Source organism: Pungitius pungitius, chromosome 8, assembly GCF_949316345.1.
Source record: "Pungitius pungitius chromosome 8, fPunPun2.1, whole genome shotgun sequence".
NCBI classification, from domain to species: Eukaryota; Metazoa; Chordata; class Actinopteri; order Perciformes; family Gasterosteidae; genus Pungitius; species Pungitius pungitius.
Genome location: NC_084907.1, coordinates 22,390,369 through 22,412,053, shown reverse-complemented (window position 1 = coordinate 22,412,053; position 21,685 = coordinate 22,390,369). Strand labels below are relative to the sequence as shown.

General features: G+C 44.3%; 2 protein-coding genes across 5 annotated transcripts; both read left to right on the top strand.

The window, feature by feature from the left end:
* Window positions 1-61: 61 nt before the first annotated feature.
* fblim1 (filamin binding LIM protein 1) lies at window positions 62-4,730 on the top strand. Its single transcript, XM_037448269.2, has 8 exons — window positions 62-933; window positions 1,290-1,656; window positions 1,964-2,130; window positions 2,537-2,630; window positions 2,729-2,898; window positions 3,433-3,611; window positions 3,804-3,924; window positions 4,010-4,730. The coding sequence occupies exons 2-8, from the start codon at window positions 1,314-1,316 to the stop codon at window positions 4,118-4,120; spliced, it is 1,185 nt and encodes a 394-aa protein (XP_037304166.2). The 5' UTR covers window positions 62-933; window positions 1,290-1,313; the 3' UTR covers window positions 4,121-4,730.
* A 773-nt stretch (window positions 4,731-5,503) lies between these two features.
* Window positions 5,504-21,607, top strand: si:ch1073-335m2.2 (msx2-interacting protein). 4 transcript variants are annotated; one of them, XM_037447802.2, is made up of 15 exons: window positions 5,504-5,765; window positions 7,015-7,329; window positions 9,989-10,462; window positions 10,583-10,737; window positions 10,825-11,025; window positions 11,195-11,346; window positions 11,426-11,551; window positions 11,651-11,764; window positions 11,845-11,958; window positions 12,062-12,162; window positions 12,430-19,642; window positions 19,773-19,841; window positions 20,066-20,260; window positions 20,347-20,505; window positions 20,649-21,607. In XM_037447802.2, the coding sequence occupies exons 1-15, from the start codon at window positions 5,683-5,685 to the stop codon at window positions 20,778-20,780; spliced, it is 9,603 nt and encodes a 3,200-aa protein (XP_037303699.2). In that variant the 5' UTR covers window positions 5,504-5,682; the 3' UTR covers window positions 20,781-21,607. The 4 variants fall into 4 exon arrangements, with proteins under 4 accessions (XP_037303699.2, XP_037303698.2, XP_037303702.2 ...); XM_037447801.2 differs by having other exon boundaries at window positions 9,986-10,462; XM_037447805.2 differs by lacking the exons at window positions 5,504-5,765; window positions 7,015-7,329 and adding an exon at window positions 7,354-8,954.
* The last annotated feature ends 78 nt before the right edge of the window (window positions 21,608-21,685 follow it).

Here is a 21,685-nt window from a genome sequence, read left to right as displayed (position 1 = left end):
TGCCCCCCCCCCCCCCCCCCCCCACACACACACACACATTCACCCCCTCCCCCTTCTCCTAATACACCAGTATCTCCGCTTGCACAATGCCCTGATTCATTGCACCGTAATGCTGCAGCTCCTTTATGGCTGCTTTCAACCATAGAAGCTCCATCAGCAGAGCCTGAAGTCCAGCACATGCTATCAGACGTCAGAGGGGCACAAATGGAAGCAATGCTAGGAGACACTGATAGTGAGTCAAGGCTAAAGTGATATAATGTAGTGGGGGAAGGGAAGGGTCTTAAAGAGGGAGAGAAAAAAGGAGGCAGACTCAATGAGGGAGGTAGGGAAAATAAAGCTGACTGAACAATGAGGCAGAGCTGCATGGGAGAGGAAAAGAGGACAGTTTGAGATAGTTGCTGGAAAAAAGGCAGGTACAGTCACATCCTGCTAGGCATTCAAAAACATGAAGGAGGGGGAGGTCTAAATGAGTCTATTTATGGAAAAAGATCTCACAATATTATAGTTAAAGGTTTGCTTTGGATTAGTTTTCCCAACTGACTTGCACGGCTTTGGTTGTGTGTCTATGTGCATGCATGCCCTCTTGTTTGTGTGTGGGTGAATGCCTGCCAGGTTTTCATAGTGGATGCATGTGTCATGTTTTTTTTACTGCACTTTTCCCGAGATTAACTCTTCACCTTTTACGGTTGGGAGGAAGGTGGTATTGTCAGTCAGCTTGAGAAGGAGGAGGAGTCGACTGAGGAGAGAGTCCGGGAGGAAGGCGCTAAAGGAAAAGGAGTGGCCTTCTGCCGATAATCGCCCTCTCTAGCTGAGCAAAGCCTTCTCTCAGTGGCAGCTTACAGTAAGGAAAACACAGCAGAAGTTTTGAGATACGGCGCAGGACGGCAGAAAGAGCAAAAGACTGAGCTGTCTTCAAACCACATTTTCTCACAGGTATGTAATGGCAGCTCACAGACACATTCACTGGGTTTAAAGTTAACAAATGATTCAAATTGGGGCTTTCTGCCCCTAAAGCCATTCATTAAAGGTAATGAGAGCTGTGAGTGTGTGAATTTACCCTTATAAAGTGATAGTGAACACACCCACAAGCTTGACTTGTGAAAAAAGTCAAGCTTGTGGGTGTGCACACTTACATTCTACACTATTGACATGTCTCAGTTTGAATCACATCATGTCTTATCTTTACACAGTTGCTCAACCCTCAAATGGAGTTGAGTGCTGTGGATTGTGTTCTAAAGAACTATAAAACATTGAATGTGCAGATAATCACTTTTTTGTCTTCCTTATAGGTTGCATGTGGGATTCATAAAGCCATGGCATCAGCAGCTCTACCAAAAAGGGTGGTGTCCTCAGTCTTCATCACTCTGGCTGCCCCTCATCGAGCCACAGTGACACAGCAGCCCGTCCTCCAGGCTCACGGTGGTGCCGTCAGAGACCAGCCGCACACTGCTGTGCGAGTTAGCCCCAGTGGCCCCCACGCCGTCAGACCCAAGGGGGAGGACCACCAGCAGGCCGAGGGTTACGGCAGGGGAGACAGCAGAGACCCACCCGTCTGTACGGGGGCCGCGGCCAGAACGTCAGACTCTCGGAGACCCAAACCTGCCCAGACCGGACCCAGCAGAGGAAAGCTGCAAGGAGACGACAGAGGCGCTGAAGGTATACTCGTGACAAAAAAAACAATGTTTCATCTGGGATTTAGTGCAAACTGGACAAGACACAGCAGCAGAAAATGAGCCTGTACGGTACTGATGTCCCGGGTGCCATGTTTTTGAATCGTTGTTTGGGGTATGTGAGGGATTCCCAAACCACAAATAAGTGCTTACAAGATCTCGGACTCGGTCTAAAAGAGAACACCACCCCTTTTACAAATCATTGTTTGTTTACAAGCGCGGGGGGGGGGGGGGTTATACTGTAAATCTGAAAACATGTGATTCAAGTATTTTTTATTTTTTTTGTCAAACAGATGTCTTCTCTGCTCCTCTTCCTCCTCCTCCTGCTGCTGCTGCTGCACAGTCTTCATCTCAGGGAACATTGCTCTCTAAAGAATCAGCTCTTCCACCACCTCCTCCGGCCCAGAAGCCTCTCTCCCCCCCCCTGACCCAAAGACGGCCGCCAGTTTACGACAAAGAGGTACGCAGACTTCAGTCGCAGTTTCATCCCTCAAATGTTCGTGTCCTCCACTGTCGCTTAATTTGATCCCACTTTTCAACAAAAGTAATTATTAAAACTTTTGTGGATACTGTATTTGGGTGTGCAGCGGTCATGTGATCTGCTAAAATCGACAAATATTTTATTCAAATGTTTTTAAAGAGGCTTTGAACGTTCATCTTTATTTTAGATTTGAATTGATTTCCTTCCTTCAACGTTGTTAAAAATGTTTCAATGGGCATAATCTTCCAATATATTGAATTGAGTATCAAACCTGAATACTGTTTGTTCAAAATCAACCATTAATGTCAGTGTGTGGTTCATCTTGTGAGGCCAAACAAAAATGTATATTTATATATATATATTAACAAAGTGCTTTACATTTGAGGTGGAAACAAGCACACCATCTAGTGGGTTAAAGCAAGATGAACAATCCCACCGGATCCATAAAAATGGCCAAGACACGAGCAGGGAGAGTAGAGGTAACACAATCTCTAGTGACACATTTACTGTGTAAACCATACAAGACACACACGTAAATGTACTCTGCATTGATTTGATCTGTTTTTTTACTATACAGAGGTGTGTGGCTTCTGTCGGAAACCTGTGGCTCCTTCTGAACCTGTGATCGAGGCCTTAAACAGGACGTACCATGACGGTTGTTTCCAGTGTCGATCCTGTCACCTTCCCCTGGCCGGTAAACAGTACTACAACAAGGCGGGCATCCCACTGTGTGACGACTGCTACCAGGTAGGCCAGACGCGACAGGACGGTCGGAATGTGTTGGCTTTCTTATTCACTTCAAATGGAGTTAAAACTAACTTTTTTCCAAAGACTTCTGTGAGTTTTTTTTATTTATTGTGGTTTTCCCAAACCCTCCATTCAGCCACTGGTTTGATCTACTTTACCTACAACGTGAGATTCACCTTGCAGAGACTTGAAATCCATCCTTGACAGTAAAAACACTATGTCATGTGTTTTTAGTGCAGGGTGTAGTTTGATTGAATTCAAGTCCGATTGAAGTGTAAAAAAGAAAGGTAGCAAAGATGCTCGTTGTAAAGAAATTAAATATTCGGTTTATATTATTTGCAAAAATTGAACGGGAGCCACATGTTAATGCCATGTGGGAGAAACTGGATAAAAGAAGTTTAACACTATATTGTTTGAAGAATTACCACCATTCCCACATGAGGTATAAGTGATTTATTGACAAGGAGTTAAACATGTGGTGTTGTCTTTGAATACTGAAATGTATTCCAGTGACCACTTATTCCGGTGTTTTAGGCGAGCCTGGAACTTTGCTGGGCGTGTGGGGAGGTCATCACAGACCATGTGATCCGTGCACTGGAGCGGGCATACCACCTCTCTTGTTTCACCTGTGCAACCTGTAAGCAGCAAATTGGGGATAAGGCTTTTGCTCAGGGAGAAGTTGGAGAAGTTTATTGCCTCCATGACTATTACAGGTATGATCGTTAAGGATTTTGGCAAGTATAACATGAAAGACGTTCAACGTAATACTTAAACAAATTGCTTTTTATTTGTTCTAATCTGTGAATCGCTTTCAATTCATCTTAATGTATTGTCACTGTAGACCCACAACACGGGGTTGCAGAACTCATTCAGTCTCATTTTTCCTCTAAATGTTGTCTTTAAAGGAAGTATGCTCCCAAGTGTAACGCCTGCCAACAGCTTATCATTCCAAAAGAAGATGGTACTGACAGCTATAATGTCGAATGCCTGGGACACTCGTACCACGAGAACTGCTACAGGTGTGAGGTAGGCATTCTGCAAGCAAACAGTGTTTACTAGTATGCAAACACAAATGAATCCCCACTAAGGAAGTATTTTTCATTTTCTGCAGATCTGTGTTATCCAGCTTTCCCCTGAACCAAATGAACATGGCTGCTATCCTTTAGAGGGGAAGCTGCTTTGCAAATCTTGCCATCTGAGTTTGGTTTCTGGGCAGCACTGACAGTGACCTTACATCCCGAGATCCACACTCAAAGAGATGGGAGACTTTGCATGGGCAATGTGACTCTAGAATAACAATCTTCTTCCAATACAACAATAATGGCATATGGCTTGTTCTTTTCATTTTTTAAAACAATATATCATGCTCATTTTATTCTTTTATACTTGATCATTTTGCACTCAATAAACAACCAAATGCACCAAATATATTTATTCAAAAAACATTGTGAAAATGTATGGCGAGCATTATTTGTATTCTTGTAATCTCAAACAGTAAACTGTTTCTCAATCACATTAACCATTTATATAGAAATAAACATTTATAAAAGTAAACTAATATATTGTATCTTGAGGTAACATACCTGTTGTTAAATTACACAAACACTATCAATATATGTATGAAAAAGTTGACTACAGATTTATAAATAATGTGTAACAGTAATAATGACTATGATGGTACTTCAAAAAGCACTCATTATGAACCAAAATTAGAGGCTTCTTTAGATGTGAACACATAGAGATCTTCAGTGGAACAGGGGCCTATATTGACTATTTTTGCCTCAACAATAGAACAATTCACAATGATTTGACATTAAAACATTGAAGTCTGAGTTGGATTTTTTCCTTATTTATGTTTGTTAGCTCAAAATGGCTTGTTTGTGTATTATATGTTTTTGTACATCAACTTTTATAAAAAAAATATTTTTGGCGTTTAAGTTTATATTCACCACACTTTTTATTTACTATTTGAATAGCGCCATGTTTCCAGCACCTTATCTTTTTCAGCTGGTCCTTAGTGTAGTAATATTTAGAAAGAAATTAAAGGTTGAAATTACCCTTCAGTTTCTGTGACGGAGGACTCAATGAAGACATGGAACCAGATAAGCGACCGATGCACGTCGTATATTTTATTCTCCTTTGGGGGCAACATGGCGCAGCTGCGGTACGGAGTAAGGTAATAATAAGTGTTTTTCTGGTTTTATTTACTATCTTTTAAAAGTAGCTTTATATCGTTTTGCAAATGTACGTAATATTTACTGATGGTAACTTTAATGAACTTTTTACACGGTTACCATGGAATAAACTCTTCAGTATATCAGATAATTTGCAACCCCATTACTTGATTAAATTTTAGTTGAATGTTGCCCGATTTTTGCACCTTTTTAATTAAGCACAATTGCATCATGGCTGGTTTGAGCTAACAGGAGTCAGCTTTCATCAAAACATACACAATCACTTTGGGACCAAACAGACTGTTTGAAGACGTCATCTTTTGCTTTTTAGAAAATTGCAGTGAATTTCTGAAGAAATCGCGTGCTCGACGGTTGCGTGTTCGCAACCGTCGAGCACGCGCAGCTCGCACCCAAAACCACCGGGAGCGAGTCTCACGCGCGTCCACGTGCACGGATCGAGGACGCCACAGCTAAAGCTACAGCGGGCTACCAGGCCCACGTTATCCGCGGAGTCCCCCGGCGTTCATTTTGTTCAGGCGGACCGCCGACCGGCAGGGATTAGAAACCTGCATGATCATATGAGTGTGAAGGGGGGGAAGAATATCGCAAGATGGTTCGGGAAACCAGACACCTTTGGGTGGGAAATTTACCCGAACACGTTCGAGAGGAAAAAATTGTGGAGCATTTTAAACGGTAAGTTACGCAAGACGGTCCTCTGTTGGCCAAGCAACGCGCGCTAGCTTAACTAGTAACGCTAGCTAGTTGCAACGGTAAGCCTCCGACTAATGCTAACGAAGCTAACGTTAGCATGTCTTACGTTTTACAAGTCGAGGTTTCCTATGTGCGCTCTATGCTATGTTGCAGCCCAGCTATATGTATTCAGCTGCGTTGGGTGTGGAACCACTCAAGTGTAAATGTGTATCGTTAACGGAGGATGGGTAACTTTTGCTAAACCCGATAGGCATGTAGCTAGGTTTTGTAGCCACCGAGCTTCCACCCAACCAACCATTTTGTGGGAAGTCGAAACGTTTACATGATCAGTACAAGCCAAAAGGCAGCTAACGCTAGCTGGGCATCAGGTCAAATAACATGACGCGACTTGTGCTATTGTAGCCTGTGGGGCGACGCCATTTATCTGGTAAATTGTGTTTGAGAAAAATAAATAAAGGTAATGTTAGTCCGAAATCTGCGATCACTGATCATAAATGTTAGCAAGTTATTGAGCGGCTCGACGTCGGTAGCCATCGCTATTTCTTAACGTTAGTTGAACTTGGCTAACGTACTCTGTATTGTTTGTATAATTGGCCGATTTACATTCATGCAAGTTAATTTCCAAACAATGTATGCCCCTCACAGCTAACTTATTACCCAGGCTTAGGAATCTAAAGAGAGCTGAAATCATTTTGCATCCCATTGTTTGTAGAAGTAACTTAACCTTATAGGCTAACGGTGTGCATTAGTCACTCGTTTAGCTAACGTTATGCAATGACCAGTTAACAGACTCCTCATGTAACACAACAAACGATAACATTACATCCAGTCCCAGTTTCCGGGGGCCTGCTGTGGTACAGTAGGACCAGCCGAGAGGCACAGCTGGGTTTGATTATATGCTTTTTATATTCCTAATAAACTGACATTTGACGTGGTTGTTCCCAGAGGGATTTTTGATTACGTCAGTGCATTGAGGTTTGTTTAAAACCTTCTTACAATACTTGTCAGGCCAAGTGTAGTCATGAGCAATTGCGCATATTGTTTAGGAGCTGACTGTTACTGTTTGGGGGGGTTGAAAATAATAGAAGGGTAATGTTACATTTCTTTGGTAAATATTTCCGGTTATGTTTTGTTATCAGTCCTTGTTTTGCTTTCCGTTTGCCAGGCTCGGTATTTAAGATTCCTCTAAGCGGGTGTATGTGTGATTTCCTCTTTGTTTTTATTTCCACAGGTATGGGCGTGTGGAAAGTGTCAAAGTCCTGAGGAAGCGAGGGTCAGAGGGTGGCGTTGCAGCTTTTGTGGATTTTGTGGATATCAAAAGTGCGCAGAAGGCTCACAATGCTGTCAACAAGATGGGGGACAGGGACCTTCGGACTGACTACAATGAACCTGGGTCAGTCCCTAGTGCCGTTCGGGGCCTTGAAGACGGCTCACCCTCGAGCAGTCGAGACGTTACGGGATTCACTAGGGGAACAGTTGGTCCAGTGTTTGGCCCACCTGTTTCCCTTCACACCAGAGAGGGACGTTATGAACGCAGAATAGATGGGTAAGTGGACACAGCCTCCCCGTAACAACCAGGGGAATCTAGGTATTGGATAGACGTAAAACCGTAACACATAGTGGGGTAATGTGTGAGGATGGATGCCTCCAGAGGGTTGCACAAATGTAATTAGGGATCGTTCCACTTTTCAAGATAATTGACTCGCTTATCCCATGGGATCTAGTTACATTAACTACACATCATCATTTGGTAAGTTAACTATGATTCAAGGTTTGACATCTAGTTTGGATATTACATCTGTGAGGAATAACCTGGTGAGTTTTGGATCTATTACATTTTGTGGGCAACGACCGTGGGGAGCTTTTTGGATACTTTTCAAAACATTTTCCTTCTAAATACGGGATCTAACCTCGCCTTAACTTGGAATCGCTTGAAAGTGGAAGGAAATCCCTATTATGAAGGATCTACTTTTCTATGAAGAATCTAGTCAGGTAATGTATCATTCTGTCAAGGATCTCCCATCTTGTGCGGCACATTTTTTCTTCGTCTCGGCTACTGGCGATGGATGGACTACTTTTACCTTTTTTTGGATCGGTGGATATAGCTTGTTCTGGATTAAAGTTTTCAACATGCAGATGGAAGAACTTCTCATTTGTTACACATCAAACGAGAGACCAATGTAGTGCATATTTTCTAGGCTATCTCAGTCATTTTAAGGTGAGATTAACTGCATACAATAAACAATTTAATATGGAAGCTATATAAAGAAGACTTTGAAAAAATAATGGAGGAGCCCAACACCAAGATTGTGGAGCTATTCTTGTTTAGGATTGATGGCCATGAAGACACACGAAGACTGCGTAGTTGGGATGTATCCGCCTGGATGTACGCCCCCACCACCCCCATGTTGGATATACTGATGTGGACCCTAGTGTGGATAGGTGTAGCAACCATTTATCTGGATTACTCGAGTGTGGATGTAGCTGTGTAAGGCCTCAGCTCCACAAGAAGTGAAGAACACAGATAATGTTAAAGGGAGCTGAAGACTACTTTTTCTAAGTTAGATCTGCTGAAGCCATCCAGTACGTACACTCCATAAAGTCCAGGGATTGTGGAATTAAGATGCCTATGAGCCCACAAGGAGTTTATATGCTGTGACCATAAGGTCTGTGAGTCTACAAGCTTGTGTGATTTTTAAACTATTATCGGTGGAACGTAACTTTTGGAACATACCGACATACAAGATTGATCCAGTTGGATGTATTTTCCATTCAGGCATCAACTTGCTGTATAGTTGACCTGGAATGTCCTGAAGTTCATATTTTTTTCATACAAAAGATCCGTATATATTTAAGGTCTTGTGTTACTACATATTTTTTTTTAAGCACATGTCCAGAAATCCATCTAGAGGTCCATTTCTGTGATTCTTTTGTTTTTTCCTTTTTCCATCCAGTGAAGGGAATTAAGTAGCCTAACTGTGGATTATACATCAACAACCTACTGGCCTGGTGCTCCACAGTATTTGAAGATAACGTGCAGTGCGATTCAAGAGAACCGTTTTTGCCTATTTAGATCAATTGATTTTTCCCCTTGATTTTTCTTTCGGGCTCTCGCATTCTGATCCACCTAGAATTTATTTGGATTAGTTTCGGTAACTTCTTTCCAAAAAGGTTGGTATTGCTCTGCCCTCTGCATATTTTCATTCTCTAACATTCCTTAGTGCTTTGTCTAATATTTGCACTGCTTTTAGGGAAAAGATTGATTTGATGCGAGAGAGGAGAAAATCATGATTTATAAATTTAATATTTGCCATTTTTCTATGTAAGGGCTTCTTTTTTTTCCAGAACCGTATAAATACTAAAACGTATTCATCACATTAAATACATTTATCTGAACTGCATAGCATTTTAAATTCCAGTACTACACAGCTCCTCGATAGGAGAATTGCACAGTGGAATGTTGAAATGTTACACTTTTAGTTTATTTTTCTTACCAGCAATATATCATGAACAGTCAACTTCTGAATGAGCTCGCATGGTCACCTAATTATGCCAAATTATTGTAATTGAAACATACTTAGAACAGCATTTTAACATTGCTGACACAGTCTGGGGGGTGGGGCTTTGTGTCATGTGGCTGTTTATGAATTTTCAGTATAGAAAAGTGCACTTGGCTGTCAGAAAGTGAAACTTAATTTTAGACTATTGACAGTTTAGCAGCATTACAAAAGTAAATTGAATTACTATGAACTCAACATATCAAATTAGTCTCAAAAGGCTTTAAAATCAGTAAAACATGACACCCGTAGGTCTATAATAATGTATCCAGACAATAGGTTTACCTTATGTCATACCTTCAGTTAAACCGTTTTGTTCTGTGAGGAATTATTGTTTGAATAATTGTAAATGCTCTACTGTAAAAAATGTAAGGAAAGTTGAGCAGTTATTTTTTCCTAATTAATGAACTGGAACCCAATAAAAGGTTCACAAGAGACTATTTCAGAATGACAGGATCTTAACATTATTAGGAATAAGCTGCACAACTTTTCTGGCTCCCTGTCGGCTGTGTCCTTACTTTACCGGCATTTAGATTTAAAAAAAATCATTGAATAGGAAATTGCTATTATTAAATTTTTTTGTTGTGCTGTCTGTCAACTAATAAGAATCCCCCTCTCGTCCTCTACCTTGTTTTTATTTCACAGTAGCTCAGAAAGCCGTGAACGTGCGTATGACCACAGCCCATACGGACACCATGAGCGCAGTGGCACGTTCGACCGACAGCGCCACTACAACGCCGATTATTACCGCGATCGCTCCATGTTCGCTGCCGCCGGCCCGGCCAGCAGCGCCATCGCTGGGAGCTTCGAGGCATCAGACCCCCATTTTGACTCGAGAATCCGAGACCCCTTTACTCTGACTAATTCTACACGGCGTGACCTTTACCGAGATGACCGAGGACGACGGGTCGATAGGACCTACCATCACCGCCGGAGCCGATCATCTCATTCCTCACAGTCACGGCACCCTTCTCCACAACGGACCACGGGGCAAACCCCCAAAGCGCCTCATTCCCCTAAACGAGCTCCCTTGTCCCCCGGGAGAGGTCCACAATCTCGATCCCACAGCAGATCTTCGAGCTCTGACTCTGTCAGCAGCACCAGCAGCACTGGCAGCGGCAGGTGAGACATTTGTGTTATTGCATTAAAGCTTAATCTCCATGGGAAACTTAATAATGTTGATAATTAAAACTCCTAAAGATAAGTGCCTAAATCCTTCTTTTTTTGTGTGTTTGACAACAGTGATTCAAACAGCAGCTCAAGTGATGGATCGCGGGCACACTCTGTCCAGTCCTCAACCACACATGCTCCTACTCAGTCTTCAATGGGCCTTGACTCCGATGAGCCGCGCAGGAGCTTTGGAATTAAGGTTCAAAACCTTCCAGTGCGCTCCACTGGTGAGTTTCAATATGTCTCACACTGATAACAAAGTATCAGTAAACTGTCATGTTCTGAAAAGTTTTTTTTTTTTAACCCTTTTCCAGACACCAGTTTAAAAGACGGACTTTTCCATGAATTTAAGAAGCATGGGAAAGTGACCTCAGTGCAGATCCACGGAGCTTCAGAAGACCGCTATGGTTTGGTGTTCTTTAGGCAACAAGAGGACCAAGAGAAAGCCCTCACCGTCTCCAAAGGAAAGCTGTTTTTCGGGATGCTCATTGAAGTCACAGCTTGGAACGGCCCAGGTAAATCATAAACATTCTACAAAATGTAATGAGTACTTGGTGCCAACAAATGAATTAAGAATACATTCTCACATAAAGTTGTGTTTCTGTGCTGCTGTTGGTGAACGGGAGCCTGACATTTAGCGGCAGTTCAAGTGATGTTAATGATAAACCTCGTCCATCCCTTCAGAAACGGAGAGTGAAAATGAATTCAGGCCCTTGGATGGGCGGATAGATGAGTTCCACCCAAAGGCCACAAGGACACTGTTTATTGGCAACCTTGAGAAGACCACCAGTTATCAACAACTCCTTGACATTTTTCAACGCTTTGGAGAAATTGTGGTATGCTACCGTTCGACTGTGTACTGTTAATTGGTACATTTGATAAAGGTCTCTAATTGTTCTGTCCTCTCTCCTCAAGGACATTGACATCAAGAAAGTGAATGGAGTTCCTCAGTATGCTTTTGTTCAGTATTCTGATATTGCCAGTGTCTGCAAGGCCATTAAGAAGATGGACGGAGAGTATCTGGGAAGCAACAGACTTAAGGTAGTCTTTCAGTCAACAAGTGTATAATGTCTGGTCAGTAGGTTTTCTATCTAATGCATTTTGTCTCTAATTGGCTCGTTGTTCCCTTTCTCTGTGAAGCTTGGCTTCGGAAAGAGTATGCCCACCACGTGTGTCTGGCTGGATGGTTTAGCAACCAGTGTGACAGAGCAATACCTCACACGGCATTTCTGCCGCTATGGACATGTAGTTAAGGTAAGATGTTATGTTTATCTCTTGCTTAAGATTTAAGTAGTTTCAAAGCTCTAATGTATCCTTTTGTTCTTTGTTTCAAGGTTGTGTTTGATAGATTGAAAGGGATGGCCCTCATCTTGTACAACAACACAGATTTTGCTCAGGCCGCTGTCAGGGAGACCAAAGGTTGGAAGATTGGTGGCAACAAGATAAAGGTAAACATGAGCATCTATTTGGTTTATTAGTTCAACAAATATTTTATTGCTTGTAGGTATTAATGGACTTGTTGATTTTTTTTTTTTTATGGATTTATTAAAGGTGGATTTTGCAAGTCAAGAGAGTCAGATGGCATTCTACCGATCTATGCAGGCATCCGGTCAAGACATTAGAGACTTCTATGAAATTCCTACTGAGCGACGGTAAATTATTGTGTATCTTTTTAAATGTCATAAATATTTAGAATGACTATTTCAAACATTCCTTCAACTTGAATTACCTCTAATATATATTATTTTGTAAAGTGATGTGAACATTTAAAATATCTTTTCTGCAGCTTTTTTTTTTTTTTTCTTTTTTTCCCATAGCTCAACATCCCAATTTAAAGGGGATAGTTCTTTTTTATGAAATGATTTACTTAAACCAATGTCATTGTTTGTCTCTTCCCACTCTCTTCTATCACTTCACAGAGAGGAACGCAGACCCCCATACCATGAATTTACTGCAGAAAGGGCTTACTATGAGAATATCCGAACCCCTGGCATCTACCCAGAGGAAGCTCGAAGGGACTTTGCTGCTCGCAGCAGAGAACGTTTTCCTGAACTGGAACACTATCAGGGGGATCACTTTGACCCACGTTATCATGAAGACCCAAGGGACTACAGGGATTACAGAGACCCCTTTGAGCAAGATATCCGAAAATACACATATATTCAAAGGGAGCGAGAAAGAGAGCGAGAACGTTTTGAGGCGGACCGCAGGTGGAGCCCTTCCCAGCCGAGGCGACCCGGCACCCCTACGGTATCGCCTTCGCCATCTGAGCGCGCTCCCAGAGACGCAGAACGGCGGGTTTACAGCCAGTCCTCTGAGCGAAGTGGAAGTGTCAGTTCCATGTCACCACCACACTTTGATAAAACTGAAAAGACCGTGCCGGAACTTGCTGCGAAGAGCGATAAGAGCAGCCAACCAGATCGTGTAGCAGGTGCTGAGAAAACCAAACGTGTGAAACGAAAGGAGAAAGGGGACAAAGACAAAGCGGAGAAGATTAAATCTAGGAAAGCAAAGGGGCAATCTCCATCCAACCCTCCACCTGAAACCGAGATTGATACTGGTTTTGAAGGAGCGTCGGGAAGAGGAAGGGGATCAGACCAGGATGCTCCTGAGAAACCGAAAAGTAAAGGGGATAGTGAATCTCCTACTGCAAATCCATTGTCAACTGTTCATCATGACCCTGTAAAAAGTGAAAAAGCTGAAATGAGTAAAGGTGAGGGTTTAGACGTGGATGGAAAAAACAGACTCAAGAAACATCTAAAGCCTGATATCGGAAATGATGGAAAAGATGTATCTGTGGATTCTGATCGCCTTGCTGCAAGAAAAAGGCGCTTTGCTGATTCAGGTGGCAGGACTATTCGTCAGAAAAGAAGCAGACATGAGGAGGAGGAGGTTTTTCCCTCCCCTGACTTTGGTGCCAGTGCCTCAAGTACCAAAGAGTCGGACACTGACAAAAACAAAGACTCACAACGGAGAGATTCAAGACCTAAAGCTGATAAAAGTGGCACTCAGAAAGATGGCCAAGAGGACATTAGAGGACAAAGAGAGAAGTCGGAGGGATCTTTGGACCCACTGGAAGCCAAAGGACATCCTGGGCACACTTCATCCAAACGGTTCTCCCACGAGGGGACCACAGACCAAAGCGGTACACGGGAGCAAGAACACCCTACCGCTTTCAAATTTGCTGCACAGAATGCCGACCCTGACAAAAGTGTTAAAAACAAGGCAGACCATGTTGACATTGACCTCTCTCAGAGTTACCGCAAGCAAATGGAGCAAAATAGACGCTTGCACCAGCAGCAACAGCAGCGCGAGTCTGACAAATCTGACAGACCAGGAAGTCCTCAAGGAAGTGAAACGGAGGACTTGGAACATCGCAGTCTTGTCCATGAAGTTGGTAAGCCCCCCGAGGATGTCACGGATAATTTCCCTTCTCACAAACTGAAGAAACTGGACCTATTTGAAACTGACCCAGGGACTAAGAGGGAGCGTGTCTACAGGAGCTTCAGACAAAAGAGTGAAGATCCTGAGTGGAACAGCATTTCCTCTCCAGGACATCAGCTCTTCTCTCATCATGTTGTAGAAGAAGACTTTGTGGACCCTTCTCAGAAAGAGTCATGTCCAAATGAGGAAAAGATTCACCCAGATCTGGAGCTGTTGGTTAAAAGGACACATAATACGCCCGTTAACAAGCCAAACACTCCTTCGCTTAGTGTGGAAGAAGAGCAACAAAAGAGATGGGAGAGCAGAGTCAAACAAGAATTGTTACCTGACCTGACTTTTTCTAGAAGTCTAAGTAAGAATGTTCACAATCGCAAACGTTTGGAATATGGCATTTGGCACGACTTGGAGCCTGGGGAAGTACGATCCGACTCTGAGGAGGACAGAGAGAACAAACCCCACTCTCCCATGCCGTCCACATCCATGCCCTTTACCGAGCGTCCAAGGGTTGACAGGTTTTCAGACCCCAAACTAGCACATCTCGAAAGGAACAAATTCTATTCCTTTGCACTTGATCAAACGATCACACCTGATACAAAGGCTCTGCTTGAACGGGCAAAATCTCTCTCCTCTTCCAGAGAAGATAACTGGTCCTTTTTAGACTATGATTCTCACTTTGCAAGTTTACGCAACAGAAAGGATACTGAGAAGGTAGAATCTGCCCCCCGACCTACACCTTCCTGGTACATGAAAAAGAAAAAGATCCGAAGTGGGTCTGAAGACAAACTTGATGACAGAAAGGAGGAACCTAAGCCGGAGGAACATGAACGCAGGGAACTTTTTGCCTCACGCTTCCTTCACAGTCCTGTCTTTGAGCTGGACTCCAGGCGACTTCAACACTTGGAACGCAAACATGAAGAACCCGAACATGCACAGAACCAACACTCTGGTCAGCCAGGGAGCGTAGATGGCGAACTTGACTCTGGCCCAGTTGTCCTTTTCCATAGTCGTTTTTTGGAACTGACACGACTGCAACAAAAGAACAAAACCCCTCAGCTGCAAGAAGCAAGGGGTGACGCAGTACCTACAGTTGAGATTAAAGTGGAGAAATCAGCTGTTCAAGAGGACCGCCCTTTAGAGTCGCCTGAAACAGTGCAATCTGTCATGGAGCCGGAGATTAAACCCATTAGTCCTGCTGAAGAGCTGATCCCTGAACCCAGAGTCCCACCAACCTCGGTTCCCCAATCGGTGGTTAAGGACTTTCCTCCACCAGAAGAGACATATGTTCCGTTGATCTCAGCCCCCGATCAATGTACCCCTGTGTTAGTCATAAAGGAAGAGGTAAAAGAGGTGAAAGAACCTGAACCCGTAGTAACCACACACCACCAGTTACCAGAAGCACCGCCTCCTACAGAACCTGCACAAATGGCAGCTCCCGAACCCAGTTATTCTGTGGATAAACATTCTCCATCTGAAGGGAAGTTCCATATTACTGAGGATGTGAAGCCTGTCTTTACTGAAACGCCGTGCCGCCGTGATTCTCACGATGAGTTTGTTAGCATTTCAGAAGCAGAATTGGAGCCTGAGACAACACAAGTGCCTGAAGCCAGTAGTCCCACGGCAACTAGTCCTCTAGAGAAAGACAAAGAGAGCCACAATGTTTGGAGAGCAGAGCCTGAGGTAGAAACGAAACCAATGCCCATTGATAATGACACAAATGACGAGGCCGTCTCACCTCAGAAAGAGTATAAAATGAAAAACAAAAAGAAACAATCACCTGCCAGAGTTTCTCCTGTTCCTGTCGTATCTACTTCTGGTTCTGAGAAGCCAGCGACACGCAAGAGTGAGCGCATTGACAAAGAGAAGCTGAAACGTGGATCGTCCCCTAGAGCAGAATCAAGGTCAACGGGCAAATCCCCTATTCATAGTTCCGAACCGGATATGTCGGAGCCGGGGATATCGGCGAGCAGAGCGCGACGAAGGAATGTTAAATCTGTGTATGCCACCCCAGTTGAAGATGATGCGCCTGTTCGTTCTGGAAAGGAAAGCGAGTCGCCGCGCTCTGGGCGAAAGCGAGGTTCAGACAAAGATGCAACACAACTACCAAATATTGAACAGGATCCACCCGCCCCAATTCCTGCAACTAAACGGGGCCGTCCCCCCAAGAATCGCAGACAAGGCGATGAGAGTTCAACAGTTAAAGTAGAAAAATCTAAAATGGACAACAAAGACACAGATTCAAATGAATCGGAAGGTGCGGAACGAATTCCAAGAGGGTCAAAAGGAAAATCGTCCCCTCATGGCACAAAAAGTTCATTGAATCCAATGTCTACGGTTTTAGGATTGGGATCAACAAGGAAGGGACCAAAAACTGAGGGGGCTGATGATGATCAGGAAATGGATTTCACAGATGAAGATTCCATGGCTCTGCAAGATCCATCAAGTTCATGTAAGGAAGAACAAACTGCAAAAATTGATCAAAAGAAAGAGGAAAAAGAAGAATTAGGCCGAAATAAAGATGTTTTCCGTGAAAGTAAATCAAATGGGAATGAGCCTGATTCTCAAGTCTTAGAAGAGAAACCCACCCTGGAAAAAGACCGTATCGTTAGAGGAAAAACAAAGTTGACTAGAACTCCCAAGTCTCCTGTTCTTAAGAACCTCAAAATCCGACTAAATTTGACCGAGGTGAAAGATCTTCTTCAGTTAGGAGATGATGATCAAGAAGATTCTTCAAAAAAGTTGAGACCAGGTGACCAGGGCGATCTTGTTTCAAAGTCTACTAATGCCAACAAAGACGAGAAGGAAAATGCCACTTTGGAAAAAAAAGAGCTTCTGGAATCTCCAAAAAGCTTAATTTCACAGCTGGAATTAGAGCAGGCACTGAGAAATATTTCTAAACTTACGGATCCAGATTCTCCAACAGAACCACCAGCGCTGCCGGTCCCGCTTACAGAAGGGAAACTTGAGCCAGAGGAAGAAAAACCTTCCAATCCTGCTAGCGAGACGGAACTCATGGCTGCTATTGACTCCATAACTGCTGACGGAACGGTATTGACTCCAGCAGCTCCATCGAGGCCAGATGTAGCTGCAGAACCTGAGGTACAAGATCTGATTTTGCCAGCTAAGGAAATTGAACCTGAATCCAATGCACCTGCTTTACAGCAGGAGCCTGTCTTGTCTGCTACACCCAAAAAGGGAAGACCAAAACGTTCTAAAGTCCAAAAGCCAGTAAGAAAAGATTCTAAGGAAGGACCTTCAATAAGTGAGGAATTGACGACTCCTTTGGCAGATAGCCCACCTTCCACTGTGAAGACAGCTCCTGCAACAATTCCATCAGCAGCAACTACCGGGGTCATTACTTCTACTACATGGAAGCCAGAACTGGAGCCTTTGGCCGCAAAGGTCTCCGACGTAAACGCAGAGTCAGAGACATCTTCTGAGGAACACATGCAGCAGCATAAATCGGTTAACCCCCAGTCTAAGAGTCAAATGGGCCCAAAGCCTCAACAGGTCTCAGCTGACTGCATCTCCCCTTCCCTGTCTCCCCTAGCCAACAGGCCAAATATCAGACCCATTCAAACGAGTAGAATTCCTGTTTCTCCCCCAGATTGGCGGAATCCGTCTAAAGATCCAGGAGTCTCCTCTTCACCTCTCGTGCCGTTGGCGTCTAAGGAGAACCAGCCTTTACCCTCAGACTCTGCAATCGTTGATATTGATTATGGCACAAGTGACCTGAGGCAGATTCTTATGAAACATAAAAATATTTCCTTGCCAGGCAGTAGTTCTACTCAAAGTAATCTTCCCACCATGCGCGATCAAAACCCCCCTGAAAGTAATCTTCCGTCCGCCGCTGTGACGAATAAGTCCCCCCTATCGGGGAGCGTAATGGCTGCTCATCCAGCGCCACCCATCGTTCGAGCTCCAGCCTCACTACCGTCTCCTGAGACAAAGTCTGTGATCTCTGTTATTGCGTCCACTGCCACCTCTGTTATCAGTCGTGTTTGCAACCCTCCCGAGCCTGACGACAAGGCAAACGTGAACATTGTGAATCCCTGTGTTGACATGACTCTTCCCAAACAAGCCTACAGGCCCAGCAAAGACGATACCGGATCATACCACGTTCCATCCGTTGGTGATGGGGGTGCTGCACGCTTCATCGTCGATACCCTCGGTGCAGGATCTTGCCCCGGTCTGAGAGTAAATACATCTCAGGGAGTGGTCGTATTAAGCCACTCTGGCCAGAAGACGGAAGGGCCGCAGAGGATTAGCGCAAAGATAAGTCCGATCCCACAAGCAGCAGCAGGTGACATAGAATCTCAGCCGCTGGTGTCCATTCCCCAGATTAAACAGGATATGTATGGTCATTCGCATTTAGGACTTCAAAAGGGGCCCTCACTGCAGACAGACCATGGGCATCCTGGTAAGACACAGTCAACTTTGTCTTCTATTAAACAAGAAAGCACTGGCTTGGAAAAGCTGGAATCAACGTACCAGTCTGGACCTCAAGGGGTAGTGAAGCGTCTCACACAAGGTGGCCAGCAAGTAATGAGTTACCATCAAGAGTACATGCCAATAAAACATCAAAAGAAAATGGACAGTGTGGATCCTCACAGCACGGATGGAGCTAAACCTTCTTGGACCTCTGCCATAAGTCCTGCAATAAGCCCCCATTTGCCTTCTCCGCCCGGCAACCACGTGGGTTTTGGCACAGCGGCGGGTGACCGAGCGCCGCCCCACATCAGCGGGGTCAAACAGGAGCCGCGGTCCCCTCGCAAGTCCGGTCATCCACACACTCAGTTTACTAAAGTGTCGTCGCCCGTGGGCTCCTCGTCGCCCAAGGGCCTACCGGTGATGTTATCCACTGGCCTCCCCGCTATGCAACAGTTCATCACTGGCGTACATCACGCCGAGCAGTCGGTCATCATGCCGACTCACAATGTGCCCGGAGGCCTGGGACGGATGTCTCCTCATGTCAACCAGTCAATGCCAGTGGGGCACCTTGTCCAAGGGGACGCTCGGGTCAACACTCCACCTCTGTCTGTGATGAGCTACGGGATGCACAGTGAGCCCCTCGCCTCTCCGTGGTCTGGTCCCATGCCACCGCGGCCCGCCTCTCCCCAGGCTGTCGGCAGGGACAAGGTCCTCAAGGTGAACCCCGGTTCTCTGAGGGGCCACGACGGGGAACAGGAGGAAGCGAGACGCTTCCACCAGGCCTCTGCAAGGCAATCTGCAACGCAGATAAAATCGGAGCCTATGCAGTCTGATCCTCGCGGGTACATGTCCCAACGAGAGATACGTGCCCTCATGCAGGGAGAGCGTCTGGCCACTGACTCGCATTCTGGACACATTCAGGAGACCCTTCCCTCATCTGCTGCACCTTCCAGCCTGCCGTTATCCTCGTCTCCAAGAGCGCATGTTTTGCCCAAAGGTGTGTCTGAGAAGGATATGACAAAGAATATTGAGGCAAAGAGGGCACACTCTCCTCTTCCAAAGGATGGAATGGTGGGGATCAGACAAACTGGGCAAGCAATGGCGTCGCCACAGAGAGTTCAGCTAATGGCACCAGGACCCAGTGGCTCATTCCCTGAGTATACTGGGATGTACTCGAACCCAAGAAGCATCCATCCTCAAGTCCCCGAGACGTCTGCCGTTGGACTTAACCAGCCGCCACTGAACGTCACACCAACCACGGTGAGTTCACTGCACGCAACACTCCCAGGAAAAAGTAATGCTGTCTGGTAAAACACTTTAACTTTAATCTACACTTTAAGACTACTGTCAACTGTTCATGACGCGACACACTGTTGTGATGAATCCTCAGGGCGCAGAAACCCAGACAAAACCAGACGGAAAGCTGTCCCAGCCGGTTAATATGGTGCAGTTGCTGACGGTAAGACCAAACTCGTCAGTATGAAATGTGTTCAGCTTTGTATCTGAACTAATGCTGGGCGCAATACAAATGTGTTTTATATCATATTTCTTCACGGTATGAATTATTTTTACACCAACAGACCAGTGTACAGCCGTACAATTTATAAATTCCACCCAATCATAATCTGAACCAGAGCCGGCGTCATCTGACACACTTGCCATTGTTCTGTCTCATTTAAACAGAAGTACCCAATCGTGTGGCAAGGCCTGCTGGCATTGAAGAACGACACGGCTGCAGTCCAGTTACATTTTGTGTGCGGTAACAAAGCTTTGGCTCATCGCTCCCTGCCACTTCAGGAAGGAGGCGCATTGCTTAGGATCGTCCAGAGAATGAGGCTGGAGGCATCACAACTAGAGAGCGTGGCCCGAAGAATGACGGTACGTCGGCCTTCTCTTACATCCCCCGTTGAGTCCCTTTTTGGCTTTCAATAAATAACATCACGTTTACATTTTTGTCCCTACAGGGGGACAGTGATTTCTGTCTTCTCCTCGCTTTGCCATGTGGACGAGATCAGGATGATGTCCTGAGCCAAACTCAAGCTCTTAAGGCCGCTTTCATCAACTACTTGCAAGCAAAGTTGGCTGCTGGTATCATTAATATCCCCAACCCAGGTTCCAATCAGGTGAGACAGGGTTGTTTGTCTTACGGTTATGGATTTAATAATCTCATTTCATTACCTCTATATTTCCGTTCAAAACAAATCATTCAGTATTGCATTGCACGTGACTTTGGGGATTTACTTTTTTCCTTTCTTTGTTTTCCCAGCCTGCCTACGTGCTTCAGATTTTCCCACCATGCGAATTCTCAGAGAGCCACTTATCTCAGCTCGCCCCCGACCTCCTCAACAGGATCTCCAGCATCTCACCACACCTCATGATTGTCATCACCTCTGTGTAACTGTCTCTGCTGGGAAACGTACCCTCGACGGATGTTCTTGCGGATGAGCCTCAGGAAATCAGAGGAGAACTTTTTTTTTTCCTTTACACAATGGGAATGTGTAAGATGTACCCCGGAAACACTTTCTTTTCAGTCTTCGCATCTGTTATTTTTGTCCTCAAAAGAACTCTGAGATGGACCCAACCGGAATTAGTCTTATTTGACATTTATTTTCTCTGCTGTATTTCTATTTATTGGAGTTTTATTTTAATGTTCGAAGATGCTCTGAAGAAAAAAAAATCAGGATGTTTGAACGACTGACTATCTTGGTGGCCTTTTTTTAAATTTTGTTTTTTATTGATTGTCATTAATTTCTTTACAAGAGTGGATCATAGAAGCTTTTCCACCTCAATGGCTAAAAAGGCATTTCAACATGTCATTTTTAAATAATTATGTACAGACCGTCTTGCCCAGAATCTTTTAGGAGGAAGAATTATCTGTAAAGCTATGGAGACTGTGGAGGACCATGCTCCTTTAATTCCACCAGCTCTGCTTTTTCTCACATAACTGGAGCGGTTATATTTTTTTTGGGCACCTGCCTTTGCATTGAACAAGCTACATTATGATTTGGGAGTTTTTGAATACAAGACTTGTAGATATTTTAAATATTTAAACCTTGGACAATGGAACTTGGACAACTTAACAGACTTGAACACAGAGTGACATTTAGATGGATATCCTTGATTTTTGGGTGTAAATACTTGTAACACAAGAAGGTTGGCAAACTCATCTGTGGAGTCTGCTGATTGCACTTCATATTTTGTAACTCAAATAAAAAAAAACTCGAACTTTAGTCAACGTTGCCTTTATGTGAATATTAAAGTTTAAAATTAGTTTAAAAGCATCAGTTATTGATCAGCACAATG